Source organism: Kogia breviceps, chromosome 1 (genome assembly GCF_026419965.1).
Source record: "Kogia breviceps isolate mKogBre1 chromosome 1, mKogBre1 haplotype 1, whole genome shotgun sequence".
Classification (NCBI taxonomy): Eukaryota; Metazoa; Chordata; class Mammalia; order Artiodactyla; family Physeteridae; genus Kogia; species Kogia breviceps.
Genome location: NC_081310.1, coordinates 22440083 through 22453008, shown reverse-complemented (window position 1 = coordinate 22453008; position 12926 = coordinate 22440083). Strand labels below are relative to the sequence as shown.

The window sequence follows — 12926 nt, the reverse complement described above, 5'->3', positions numbered from 1 at the left end:
GAAGAACACACCAATGCAAGTCACTGTGAAATTTCAGAATACTAAAGAAAAAGAGAAGATCCTAAAAGCTTTGGTTGGGGGGGACCCCCAAAAAAATAGTCAACACAAAGACTCAATAATCAGAATATCCTCAGACTTCTTAGCAATAACACTAGATGCCATAAAATAGTGAAGCCAGGCCTTCAAAAGTTGTGGGAAAATTATTTCCAAAGAAGAATTATATAATAAAGTGTGAGGGCAAATTAAGGACATTCTCATACGTATAAGGACTAAATATATTTTTACTTCTCATGCACCCGTTTCTAGGGATATTACTAGAGGGTGTGCTCCAGCAAAACAAGGGCGTAAAATATGAAAGGGGAAGACATGGTATTTGGGAAACAGGGGATCTAATAAAGGAGCAGCAATAGGAGTCCTAGGCTGACAACTGTGCAGCAGGCTTAGAAAGCAACCTGTCCAGATTGAAAGAGGAAGACAAATGGCTGGGAGGCAGGTCTCCAGGGAAGAAATGAAATTATACATTAACTGAGTTAACTTTTTGGGAAATAACATGAACAGATATTTGTCAGATCTGATGGCTTATTTAGGGGAAAAAAACTAAGGAAAGGAAGATAGAAAAATAAGAGAAGGAGGAAAATGATTAACAACAGGAAAAACAGGAAGTTTTTCAAGAAAGCAAATCTAATCATGGTACGCTGCTTGGCTGTGTAGTGAGCATATTTACATAGTCATCATTAGGTAACCACTATTGATTTAACACAAAGTTATTGTTACTATCTTGGGAAGATGCTGTGGGAGCAGTAGGGGCAGGTGTATAATACTTAAGTCTTTATTATAAGAAAAAATCAATAGGTCATGTCTAAAATTGACAAACCAAGAAATATGCATTATAGGCCTATTATTTAGATATTCAGAGGTAAATGCCAAAAGACTTGAAAGTAGAATGAGAACAATGAGGGAAGGGGATTGTTATATTTTATTCTAAGCCTTGATTATTTGATTTCTCAATAACCATGTACAGATAAAAATAGAAATTCACTTAAAAATATTATTTTCTAAGGCCATCGTATACTCCAGATTCATTGCATTTCTCCCTAGATTTCTAAAGCACGACTTGCACTCTTCCCAATTCCAGGCTCATATCGGTTCCAATAAACTGCTGTTTACCTCTGCTTCCCCTCAAACTTTTCCTTCACATTTATTCACCATGCGGCTCCTGCCTTGCACTCTCTGCTCTCTGGATGCTTATCAGCAAGTTCCTTTACAGATGCCAGTTGAAAGATTATTGAGTGCATCAGACCCTGTATGTATTTTATTAGAGTTAGATTCTCATATCACCTGCTACTCATCACAAAAGTGTGATCTACCGCAAAATGAACAGATTACAGATCCCCTGGGACTTTACAGTGGAGGTGAGGATACCAAATGGCTATTCTACAAAATGCCCTAAAGAGAGAGCATTTTGTAAGAAAATCAATTGCACAGAATTATTTCATATCTGTATTTCTCATCATTTTATAATCAAGTATATTTAACCGTCATCTGTTAGCATACAGTGCTACACGAACTAATGGAAGAGATTTTCACATAGTGAGGTATAAGAACTTATTCTGGCTTATACATGATTTAACTTGAACTTTTGGCTAACAAAAACAGCTTGTTTGTGGCCTATTAAACATGCATTGTACATATGCTTTAACCATTAACACAAAGAATGCATTTTAAAAAATCAAAATGGAGTAACTGTGGTTCAAGCCTTCAAAATGGAGCTGAGTGGCCATTTTGAACACTGTTTCAGACACGTTCCTGGATTACTAAGACTTAAATTTTCTGAACTGTATCAGACTCAAGGACACAACTATCCGTTCTCAAAACAATATGTGATAGCTGCCAGCTGCAACCTCACGGTCTCAAGGTCTCCCCTTGTAACTATGCAACCATTTGGGACTACAACCAATCCTTCCTTGGCAGGCAACCTTACTTCTTGCCAGCGCCAATTATAATTCTTGACAAACAGCTCCTGTAGTTTTGCAGTCTTTGCCTTTATAAGCCTCCTCCATTTTGTAGTATGGCAGAACACGATTCAAGTGCTACTTCAATCTGTGTCTCCTGGGCTGTAAACTTCATTTTGGCTCAAATAAAACTCTTTTCTACTCCTATTGTAGATTGGTTTATTGATTTTTTTCTGTCAACACAATAAAACAACCAATAAACAAACAGAAACGGAACCCCCAGTTTCTAGAAACTTGCCCATGTACAATAGACAAGATAATTTACAAAGATATCTTTTGGGAGATTATCAAGAATGACAAAATAATATGTCCTGAGTCACTTCAAATAGAAAATAATTTTAGGTTTTAAATAGATTTCATAGTTTTACAAAAAGATGCAAACGAAGAGGAAAGATGCAAAATGTTGGATTTTTAAAAGCACTTTTCCTATGGCCACAGAAAGGCGGAAGGACACATACTTACTCAACAATCCTGAAATTTTTTTTTTGTATGCAGGCCTCTCACTGTTGTGGCCTCTCCCATTGCGGAGCACAGGCTCCGGACATGCAGGCTCAGCAGCCATGGCTCACGGGCCCAGCCGCTCCGCAGCATGTGGGATCTTCCTGGACCGGGGCACGAACCCATGTCCCTTGCATTGACAGGCAGACCCTCAACCACTGCACCACCAGGGAAGCCCCTGAAATTTCTTTTAAATTACTTCACACTGACCACTTTCTCCCACGTTTCTTGAGATCACTGACTATACTATATTCCCAGGATGTCAAGGTCAACAATATTATCTCATAAAGATCAAAAGGCAACAGAAGAATTTAGTAAAGAAGCCAGTTGTAAACACAGTTTATACACAAAGTTCAAAGGAAGTCAAGGCCCTCTTGAGCCCTCTATGGGCCTGCATTGGACACTGCATTATAACGATGCCCTATTTGAGTATGAGAATCATTTCGTTCTTGTTTTGCCCAGGATGGGGAGACTGTTATTTAAACTCAGTATTTTAATCAGAGTCAATCATTTGAAGCCTCAGATGGCTCTTCATGGTTTTAAGACAACAGCAGTTTCAGCCCTTTTCCCCCACCTCCATCCCCTGTTCTCCTTGAAGAGCAAAAACCAGGTTTAACCCTTTTTACTGATTCTTTTTATATTTGTATACTTAAGTGTTTTTCTTTTTTAACCTCATCTTAGGCACTACCTGTTGAAGACTTCAACAGATAAGGAAATGAGCTCTTCAACTGACTTCGCTAGGGAACCTCCATCCGCCCCATATTCCTTCCCCCCCGATTTCAGTTATATTTTAATATTCAGTGTTTTCATTATTATGAAGGCAACTCAGGGCCAAGCTATTATCACTCTGATTTTCTTTTCCTGTGTACCATGATGTTTTCCCTAGAATTAATATTTTTAAAATTTGCTTGGTTTTCTGTGTACCGATCACTACTTCACCACCAACCTCTCTATCAGTTATTTACATCCCTTCATAGTAAATTCATTCACATCAGATTTTTTTCCTTTTCTTAAAGAACTGCCTCAGGAGCCCTCTGACCTGCCTCTGATCTGGTCTGGTGGCTCCATCCCTGTGGCACAGCTGTCATCTGAGTTCCCTCTTCACCACCGTCCTGGGGATTCCTTCCTGCTGTCTCCTATGTTAGGCATCCACTTCCTATATCCCATGTCTTCGTCTTTCTTCATTCATTCCATTTTAGAGGAACACCTCCTTGAGTGACTTCCTGAAAAAGGGTATGTGGGAGGTAAATTTCTGAGACATTGTGGAGTAGATTACTGCCCCCGGCGATTTGCTGGATATATATTCCTGCCCTTTGCTATGTGACTTCCAGTGCCTCCCTACAGATGAATATAATTCCCCATGTCACCAATACCAGGCTTGGACATGTCGCTTGTTTTGACCAATAGAATATGATGTGACATCTGAGCAGAAGCTTTAAGAGCTGTCTCCAGGTTCGGCTCCTTCATCCTGGATCCTGGAATGAAGACACTGGAGCAGGGGAGGGGCTGAGGAGCCACAACTGTCTGCAATTTGAGCAAAAGACAAACTTTTTTCAAGATACTGAGATTGGGGGGTTATCTCAGTAAAACCTAATCTAAATGTGTCTGGGAAATGTCTTTATTTAATATTTCCCTTTAACTGTTTGGATGAATACAAAACTCCAGGATGGAAACAGTTTTCCTTCAGAATTCTGAAGGCATTGCTCCACGATATTCTAGTTTCTAGTATTGCCCTTGAGAAGTCCAAAGCCACCACTCTGATGTCTTTTAAAGGCATCGGATCCTTTTAAAGGTTCTGATCCTTTTAAAGAACCACCCCCCCACCCCCGGGACTTCCCTGGTGGCACAGTGGTTAAGAATCTGCTGGCCAGTGCAGGAGACATGGGTTCGAGCCCTGGTCCAGGAAGATCCCACATGACGTGGAGCAACTAAGCCTGTGCACCACAACTACGAAGCCTGAGCTCTAGAGCCCGCGACCCACAACTACTTGAGCCCATGAGCTACAACTACTGAAGCCCACGTGCCTAGAGCCTCTGTTCCATGACAACAGAAGCCACCGCAATGAAAAGCCCACACATCGCAATGAAGAGTAGCAGCCAAAAATAAATAAATTAATTTTTTAAAAAGACCCCTCCCCCTTTTTCCTCTGGAAGCTTATAGAAGATTCTCTTTATCACCATTATACTGAAATTCTGAGATCATAGGTCCTGATATTTGGTCTACTTTCACCCTCATGCAAGGCACTAGGCAGGTCCTTTCAGTCTGGAAATTCATGTCCTTTAATTTTGCAAAAATTTCTTAAATAATCTTGTTGATGATTTCTTCTACTCCATGTTCTTTTTTAGGGAATTCCTATATCCAAATTGTGAACTGTTTTTCCTATCTACTCTCGCCTTTTTTTCTGCCTCTTTTTTCTTTTTGGCTCCATTTTCTGAGGTGTTTCTGCAATTTTTTCTTCTCCCACTTCTACTTTTTCACTTCAGCTGTCATGTTTTTAATTTCCAGGAGTCTTTTCTGTTCTTTTAATCTAGGTTCCCCTGAAAGCAGAGCCTGAGACAAAGGCTTACTTATAGTAGCTATTTGGGAAGTCATCCCAGGGATAGGAGTGAGGGCTGGGACGTGAAAATGTAAAGGAGGAAAAGACAATACGAGGATGTGTTTTCAACTCCACCACTGCTCTGGGTAACTGGTGCTTGATTCTATGGGACCTTCTGAGAAGATTTATAAAATGATTCTCAGAACTGTCCACCCAGGAAGCAAAAAGTAGGAGTATTAGCACCATCCCTCACTGGTCAAGGGTGAACCTCACAGGCTTAGAATTCCCTGCATTTCTGGGTTGCATGTACATGAATGCCAAGAAAAGTGGTGTCAGGCTGAAACCATAAAGGGATGGACTAAGAGAGTAAGTGACTATATCAAAATCTGAAACTTCTGCATGGCAAATGGTATTGGTGGTAGGCTAAACAATGGTTCCCCCAAAGACATCCCTGAGCTAACCCCCAGAACCTGTGACAGTTACCTTAGATGGTAAAAGGGACTTTGCAGATGTCATTAAAATGTGAAGATTATCCTGGGTTATCTGGGTGGGAACTAAATGTAATCACCAGGGTCCTTATAAGAGGGAGTCAAGAAGGTCAAAAGAAGAAGGAGATGTGGTGACAGAGTACAGGCAGGAAAGGAGATGCAGTGTGGAGCCATGAGCCAAGGAATGAGAACAGCCTCGAGAGGCTGGGAAAGGCAAAAATGGGTTCTCCCCTGGAGCTCCCAGATGGAATGAATCCTGATTGATTCTAGCCCTTTTTCAGTCACTTCAAACTTCTGTTCCTGTAAGAGAATAAATGTGTGGTTTTTTTAAGCCACTAAATTTATGATAATCTGTTATGGCAGCAGTAACAAACAAATTAGTTTCCAAGGGATCAAAACAGTATCCATATACACAAAGATAAAATATGAATGACAGAATGGGCAAAATGCTTGGGACATATTTAACAAAAGACATTCTGAAAACACAGAGGATTCCTGTTTTTTTAATGTAATAAACACATAGAAATTACTATGTACCTGGCCCTAAGTGCTTTACAAATGCTAATTCATTTAATCTTCATAATAACTCTATGAGGTTCTTATTATCTGCCATTTTACATCTGAGGAAACTGAGGCACAGAGGTTAAGTTTCCAAGAACCCTTAAAGAAATGACAACAACAACAACAACAACAAAAAGAAATGACAACAGAATGGATAGAGAAGATGTGGCACACATATACAATGGAATATTACTCAGCCATAAAAAGGAACGAAACTGAGTTATTTGTAGTGAGATGGATGGACCTGGAGTCTGTCATACAGAGTGAAGTAAGTCAGAAAGAGAAAAACAAATACTGTATGCTAACGCATATATATAGAATCTAAGAAAGAAAAATGTCATGAAGAGCCTAGGGGTAGGACGGGAATAAAACACAGACCTACTAGAGCATGGCCTTGAGGATATGGGGAGGGGGAAGGGTAAGCTGTGACGAAGTGAGAGAGTGGCATGGACATACATACACTACCAAACGTAGGGTGGATAGCTAGTGGGAAGCAGCCACATGGCACAGGGAGAGCAGCTCAGTGGTTTGTGACCACCTAGAGGGGTGGGATAGGGAGGGTGGGAGGGAGGGAGATGCAAGAGGGAAGAGATATGGGAACATATGTATATGTATAACTGATTCACTTTGTTGTGCAGCAGAAACTAACACACCACTGTAAAGCAATTATACTCCAATAAAGATGTTAAAAACAAAGAAGTGACAACAACCCAACAGAACATTAGCAAAAAATTTAAAATTCAAACAGACAACACACGTTTGAAGTTACCATTATCAACTCAAGTCCTCTGGAAAGCACATACCAAGATGGAATAAGAAGTGTAGAGGTCTGTTGGCAGAAATGCCTGTGAATAGGAGAGGGAGCAGGAGAGGGAAAGAGCCTCAGACCACAGTGCAGGTCTGACACCTGTGAAGGGAGAGCAGGGAGGAAGGAAGATTGGGTAGGAAGAGCCTCAGCCTGCAGTACAGCTCTCGGTCTTGGCCAGGCTATACGGGGCAGGACTGGCCCAGTGCTAGTATCCCTGCCATGGTCAGTTACTGGCTGGGAACAGCCCGGGAAGAGTGACATATCAGTGTGAACCTGCAGCAAATCTCACAGATGTGGCAACTGAAGGCTGCCAGCTAACTGCAGTTTTTTTTCAGGAGGTTCTCTCCTTTTCTTCAAAACACCATATTGAGGTATAACTGGCATACAATAAACTGCAAATATTCAGAATATACAATTTCACAAATTTTTATATATGTGTACACCCATGAAACTGTCACTATAATTAACATAGTGAATATATCCATAACCTCCAAAGGTTCCTCATGTCTCATTATAATCCCTTCCATCCACATCTCCCCTCTTCCCCAAGGAAACCACTGATCTGCAGTCATTATACACTAGTTTGCACTTTTTAGAATTTCATGTAAGTTAAGTCATTTAGTATGTACTCTTTCATGTCTGGCTTCTTTGACTCAGCATAATTATTTTGAGATTCATCTACCTTGTCATGTGTATAAACAGTTCATTCCTTTTCATTGCTGAATAGTATTTCTATGTATGGATGTGTCACAATTTGTTTATCCAAAAACCTGTTGATGGACTTTTCAGTTGTGTCTATTGATAGTGTTTTGCTATTAATAAATAAAGCTGCTATGAACATTCAGGTACAAGTCTTTGAATGGATGATTAGACGTATGTATAACTTTTAAAGAAACTGCCTGTTTTCCAAATGGTTGTACAGTTTACATTCCTACCAGCAGTATGAGAGATTTGGTTGTCCCACATCCTTGCCAGCACTTGGTATGGTCAGTCTTTTTAATTTTAGCCATCATAATAGATCTGTAGTGGTATTTTGTGATTTTAATTTTCATTTCCTTAAAAACTGAAGATGTTGAACATCTTTTCTTGTGCTTATTTGCCATCTTTCCATCTTTTTCAGTTAAGTGTCTGTTCAAATCTTTTGTGTATTTTTTTTGCGGGGCAAGGGGAGTTTTGACAGTTTTACTCATTTTTTTGTTTGTTTTGTTTTTTAAATTTTATTTATTTTTGGCTGTGTTGGGTCTTTGTTGCTGCACGCGGGCTTTCTCTAGTTGCAGTGAGCGAAGGCTACTCTTCGTTGCGGTGCGCGGGCTTCTCATTGCAGTGGCTTCTCTTGTTGCAGAGCTGGGGCTCTAGGTATGCGGGCTTCAGTAGTTGTGGCACGTGGGCTCAGTAGTTGTGGCACGTGGGCTCAGTAGTTGTGGCTCACAGGCTCAGTAGTTGTGGCTCACGGGCTCTAGAGCACAGGCTCAGTAGTTGTGGCGCATGGGCTTAGTTGCTCTGCGGCATGTGGGATCATCCCGGACTGGGGCTCAAACCGGTGTCCCCTGCATTGGCAGGCAGATTCCTAACCACTGTGCCAGCAGGGAAGCCCCCAGTTTCATGTTTTTTAAACATGTGGATATCTAATCATATCAGCATCATTTGTTGAATAGACTATCCTTTCTCCATTGACTTGCCTTTGCTCCTTTGTAAAATGTTATCCATGTATGTGTGGGTCTGTTTCTGGGCTCTCTATTCTGTTCCATTGGTTTAGATGTTTATCTTGATGCTGTCTCACGTAACTGTAGCTTTATAATGAGACAGGAAAGGAGGCGGTTTTAGTTTTTCACTTTTTTTTTAAAAGAATTTACTATTTATTTATTTTGGCTGCATTTGGCTACGCAAAGGCTTTCTCTAGTTGCAGCAAGCGGGGGCTACTCTTTGTTGCAGTGCACAGGCTTCTCATTGCAGTGGCTTTTGTTGTTGCAGAGCACAGGCTCTAGGCGTGCAGACTTCAGTAGTTGTGACTCGAGGGCTCTAGAGCGCAGGCTCAGCAGTTGTGGCACACGGGCTTAGTTGCTCCACAGCATGTGGGATCTTCCTGGACCAGTGCTCAAAACCATGTGCCCTGCATTGGCAGGCAGATTCTCAACCACTGCACCACGAGGGAAGTACCTAGCTTTTCACTTTAATTCTTCTTTTGCAGAATTGTTTTAGCTATTTTAGGTCCTTTGCTTTCCATATAAATGTTTAGAATCAGCATACCAATTTCTACAAAAAAAAAAGCCTGCTGGGATTTTAATTGACATTGCATTGAATCTATAAATCAACATAGGGAAAAATGATATCTTAATACCAATTCTTCTGACCCATAAATAAGATATATTACTCATCTTTTAACTCTTAATTTCTCTCAGCAATGTTCTGTAGTTTCCAGTGCATATCTTGTGATCATTTAAATTTTTTTAAAGTAGGTTTTTATTATTTATCTATTTTATATTTAGTAGTGTGTATATGTTATTCCCAAATTCCTAGTTTACCCCTTCCCCCCCACCTATCCCCTTTGGTAACCATGTTTGTTCTCCATGTCTGTGAGTCTGTTTCTGTTTTGTAAATAAGTTCATTTGTATCATTTTTTTTTTTTTAGATTCCACATATAAGTGATATCATATGAAATTTGTCTTTCTCTGACTTACTTTACTTAATATAATAATCTCTAGGTCCATCCATGTTGCTGCAAATGGCACTATTTCATTCTTTTTTATGGCTAATTTTACATATATATATATACCACATCTTCTCTGTCCATTCACCTGTCAATGGACATTTAGGTGGCTTCCACGTCTTGGCTATTGTAAACAGTGCTGCTATGAACATCGGGGTGCATGTATCTTTTCAAATTATGGTTTTCTCTGGATATATGCCTAGGAGTGGGATTGCAGGATCATATGGTAGCTCTGTTTTTAGTTTTTTAAGGAACCTCCATACTGTTCTCCATAGTGGCTGTACCAATTTACATTACTACCAACAGTGTAGGAGGGTTCCCTTTTCTCCACACTGTCTCCAGCATTTATTATTTGTAGAGCTTCCCTGGTGGCACAGTGGTTGAGAGTCCGCCTGCCAATGCAGGGGACACGGGTTCACACCCCGGTCCGGGAAGATCCCACATGCCACAGAGCGGCTGGGCCTGCGTGTCCGTAGCCTGAAAAAAAGAATATTCTTTTAACCTAGTTAATTATCATTTCTATTGCTCTTCCTTCATTCCTGAATGTTTGTTTCCCTTATGGTATCATTTCCCTTCTAACTGAAGAACTTCCTTTAGTAATTCTTTTTTACACCAAGTCTGCTGACAATGGATTCTCTTCCTTTTCCTTAATCCAAGAATGGCTTTACATCACTTTCGTTCCTGAAGGATATTTTCTGTGGATATAGAATTCTGGGTGACAATTCTTTCCTTTCAGCAATTTAGAAATATTGTGCCACTTCCTGCTGGCCTCCATGATTTCTGATGAGAAATCCAGTCATTCAAATAATTGTTTCCCTATAGATAATGCTTTTCACTGGCTGCTTTCAAGATCATTGTCCAGTTTCATTATGATTGTGATTGGATTTCCATTATGATATGGATTTCTTTGGCCTTTTTTTTTTTTGGCGGTACGCGGGCCTCTCACTGTTGTGGCCTTTCCTGTTGTGGAGCACAGGTTCCGGACGCTCAGGATCAGCGGCCACGGCTCACAGGCCCAGCCACTCTGCGGCATGTGGTATCTTCCCGGACCGGGGCACGAACCCGTGTCCCCTGCATCGGCAGGTGGACTCTCAACAACTGCGCCACCTGGGAAGCCCCTCTTTGGCCTTCTTGAATCTATAGGTTTTAAGTTTTTCACCAGATTTAGAGAGTTTTCTATGCCAGGAAATTTTTGATTGTATCCTTGACATTTTGAATATTGTTACCAACTCTGGGCCTTGTTTAAATACTATGGAGAATACAGAGTGTTTGTTTGTTTTAGCAGGCAGTCAACCTGGTTAGGTTGCAGGCAAAGGCTTTTTGTTTTTGTTTCTTTTGGTTACTTTCAGGTGTTCAACACCAGGTAGTTTTTGAACGGTGAACTGACATTGGAATCATAGCCTACAGAAGACAGGTGCAGCTTTCAGAATTTTTGTAGTGCTTTTTGGACCTACTGCATGTGAATGCCTCCTAACTGCTGGTCTGGGATTTGGGTGGTGGTCTACCTATTCAGTTTCTAAGTCTTTAACATGCTGAAAAGAATCAGATCCATACACATTAGCAGACTGGGGGCAGACTCAGAACTACATAAACAGCTTTATAAGGTCACTTTTTGGAGTTCCTTCCTTTCTATGATCTCCCTGGTACTTTCTGATTCCTTCTATTGGTTCTCGGGCCAAAAGAAATCTGGCTTTGGTTACCCTGTGTACTTCTGCCACCGTCTCTTGCATCCAGGGCCAAGCAGATAGAGAACAAAGAGAAAAAAAATGAAGGTTGGTTTCACCATCTTGGAAACACAGCTGTGCTGGAAAGGTAGGGCTATCTCCCTGAGTTTTGGCTCCTGCAGGCTTCCATTTGCCAGCAGTTGACACTGTCACCACCATGGGATTGCTTGGGGGTGAGCTGTAAGGAAATCCAGAAAAGAGGGTGAAAGAAAAAGAAAAAGGATTTCTGCACTCTCTCCAAATATTAGAAGTTACCCTTCTACTTCTTGGGTCAGACCCGAAGGCTTCTGCCACTGCTGGTCTGCACCCCAGTACTCACTTCTAGGTTTCCAATGTGTTGAATTCAGGCTGGGGGAGACCAGAGGGAGGAAAATGATAAGACTCATTCATCACTGGTTCAGTGGTACTTCAAATTCTAGTCTTCTTGCCCAACCCACCTGCTATTTTCTTTTCAGAGTCCTCAAACAGCTGCTCTGTGCATTCGTAGCTATATTCAGTGGAAGAGCCATGGTGGAGAGTGCTTCTTCATCTTTATCTGGAACCAGCCCAATCACTTTTAATGCAAGAAAAAAGAATGAAATATTTTGACTTTCTTCTCATACTATCATAAATTTTAACTGTAGAATTAGAGGAATATTTTGTTTTAAAAAGAAATAATACTAAATACTATGATATTGCCATTACCACAACAAGGTATTTTTTACTAAAAGGGGAATAAATATTAACTAGGAATTTGGTTTTGTTTCATTTTTAGTAGGAAGAAAGGAGTACCTCTTACTGTCCTTGGGCAATTAATTTCACATTTCACTCATTTTGAATTAGTTTTAGAATACAGCTGACCCTTGAACAACGCAGGGGTTAGGAGTGCTGACGCTCTATGCAGTAGAAAATCCGCATTTAACTTTACAGCCGGCCCTCCATAACTGTAATTCCAACCAACTGCAGATTGTGTATTACTGTATTATGCATTTTTGAAAAAAACTGGCATATAAGCGGACCTGTGCAGTTCAAACCCATGTTGTTCAAGGGTCATCTGTACTTTCAAGACTATTACCATCATATTGTTGTGTTAGATTTTTCTAAGGGTAACAGAAGATATCAACTATAAAATGCTGCCAACACTGCCTCTAATCACTGACTTAGAGCTGTGACTAAGAGATTTTATATTTTTAAGACACAAAGTTGGCAGGCTAGGGAAGAAGAAGCCAGCCCTTTCAACAGAGAACATATGTAGCCAACAACGCTTAATGGGCTCTGTGCTCCAAGGAGAGTGGGTCTTTCCAAGAGAAGAACAAAACCGCTAACTGTACCTAGAATCTTAATTACTATGATGACTTCATTTGGATTACCTTAGGGTCAGCAGCATTTGATCAAATACATCACAAAACAGTTTGCTAAAAATTAGTTCATGGGGAATTCCGTGGCGGTCCAGTGGTTAGGACTTGGGGCTCTCACTGCCAGGGCCCAGGGTTCGATCCCTGGTTGGGGAACTAAGATCTCGCAGGCTGCACATGCAGCGCCCCCCACCAAAAAAAGTCCATGAAAGTGTGATTATAGTATCCAGAAATACTTCCTAACAAAAGAAAACAATC

General features: G+C 40.7%; 1 protein-coding gene across 2 annotated transcripts in view; it reads right to left on the bottom strand.

Annotated features, from left to right (window-relative positions):
- The window catches only part of EPHX1 (epoxide hydrolase 1), a 51054-nt gene extending 39167 nt beyond the window's left edge, over window positions 1-11887 (bottom strand). The window contains exons 1-2 of one of the 2 annotated variants that reach the window (XM_067028509.1): window positions 11772-11887; window positions 3550-3733 (exon numbers count right to left, since the gene is read on the bottom strand). In XM_067028509.1, coding sequence (XP_066884610.1) covers window positions 3550-3598 — 49 coding nt within the window. In that variant the 5' untranslated portion in view covers window positions 3599-3733; window positions 11772-11887. The remainder of the gene's footprint in view (window positions 1-3549; window positions 3734-11771) is intronic. The other variant, XM_067028557.1, reaches the window with a different exon arrangement.
- Window positions 11888-12926: the final 1039 nt, after the last annotated feature.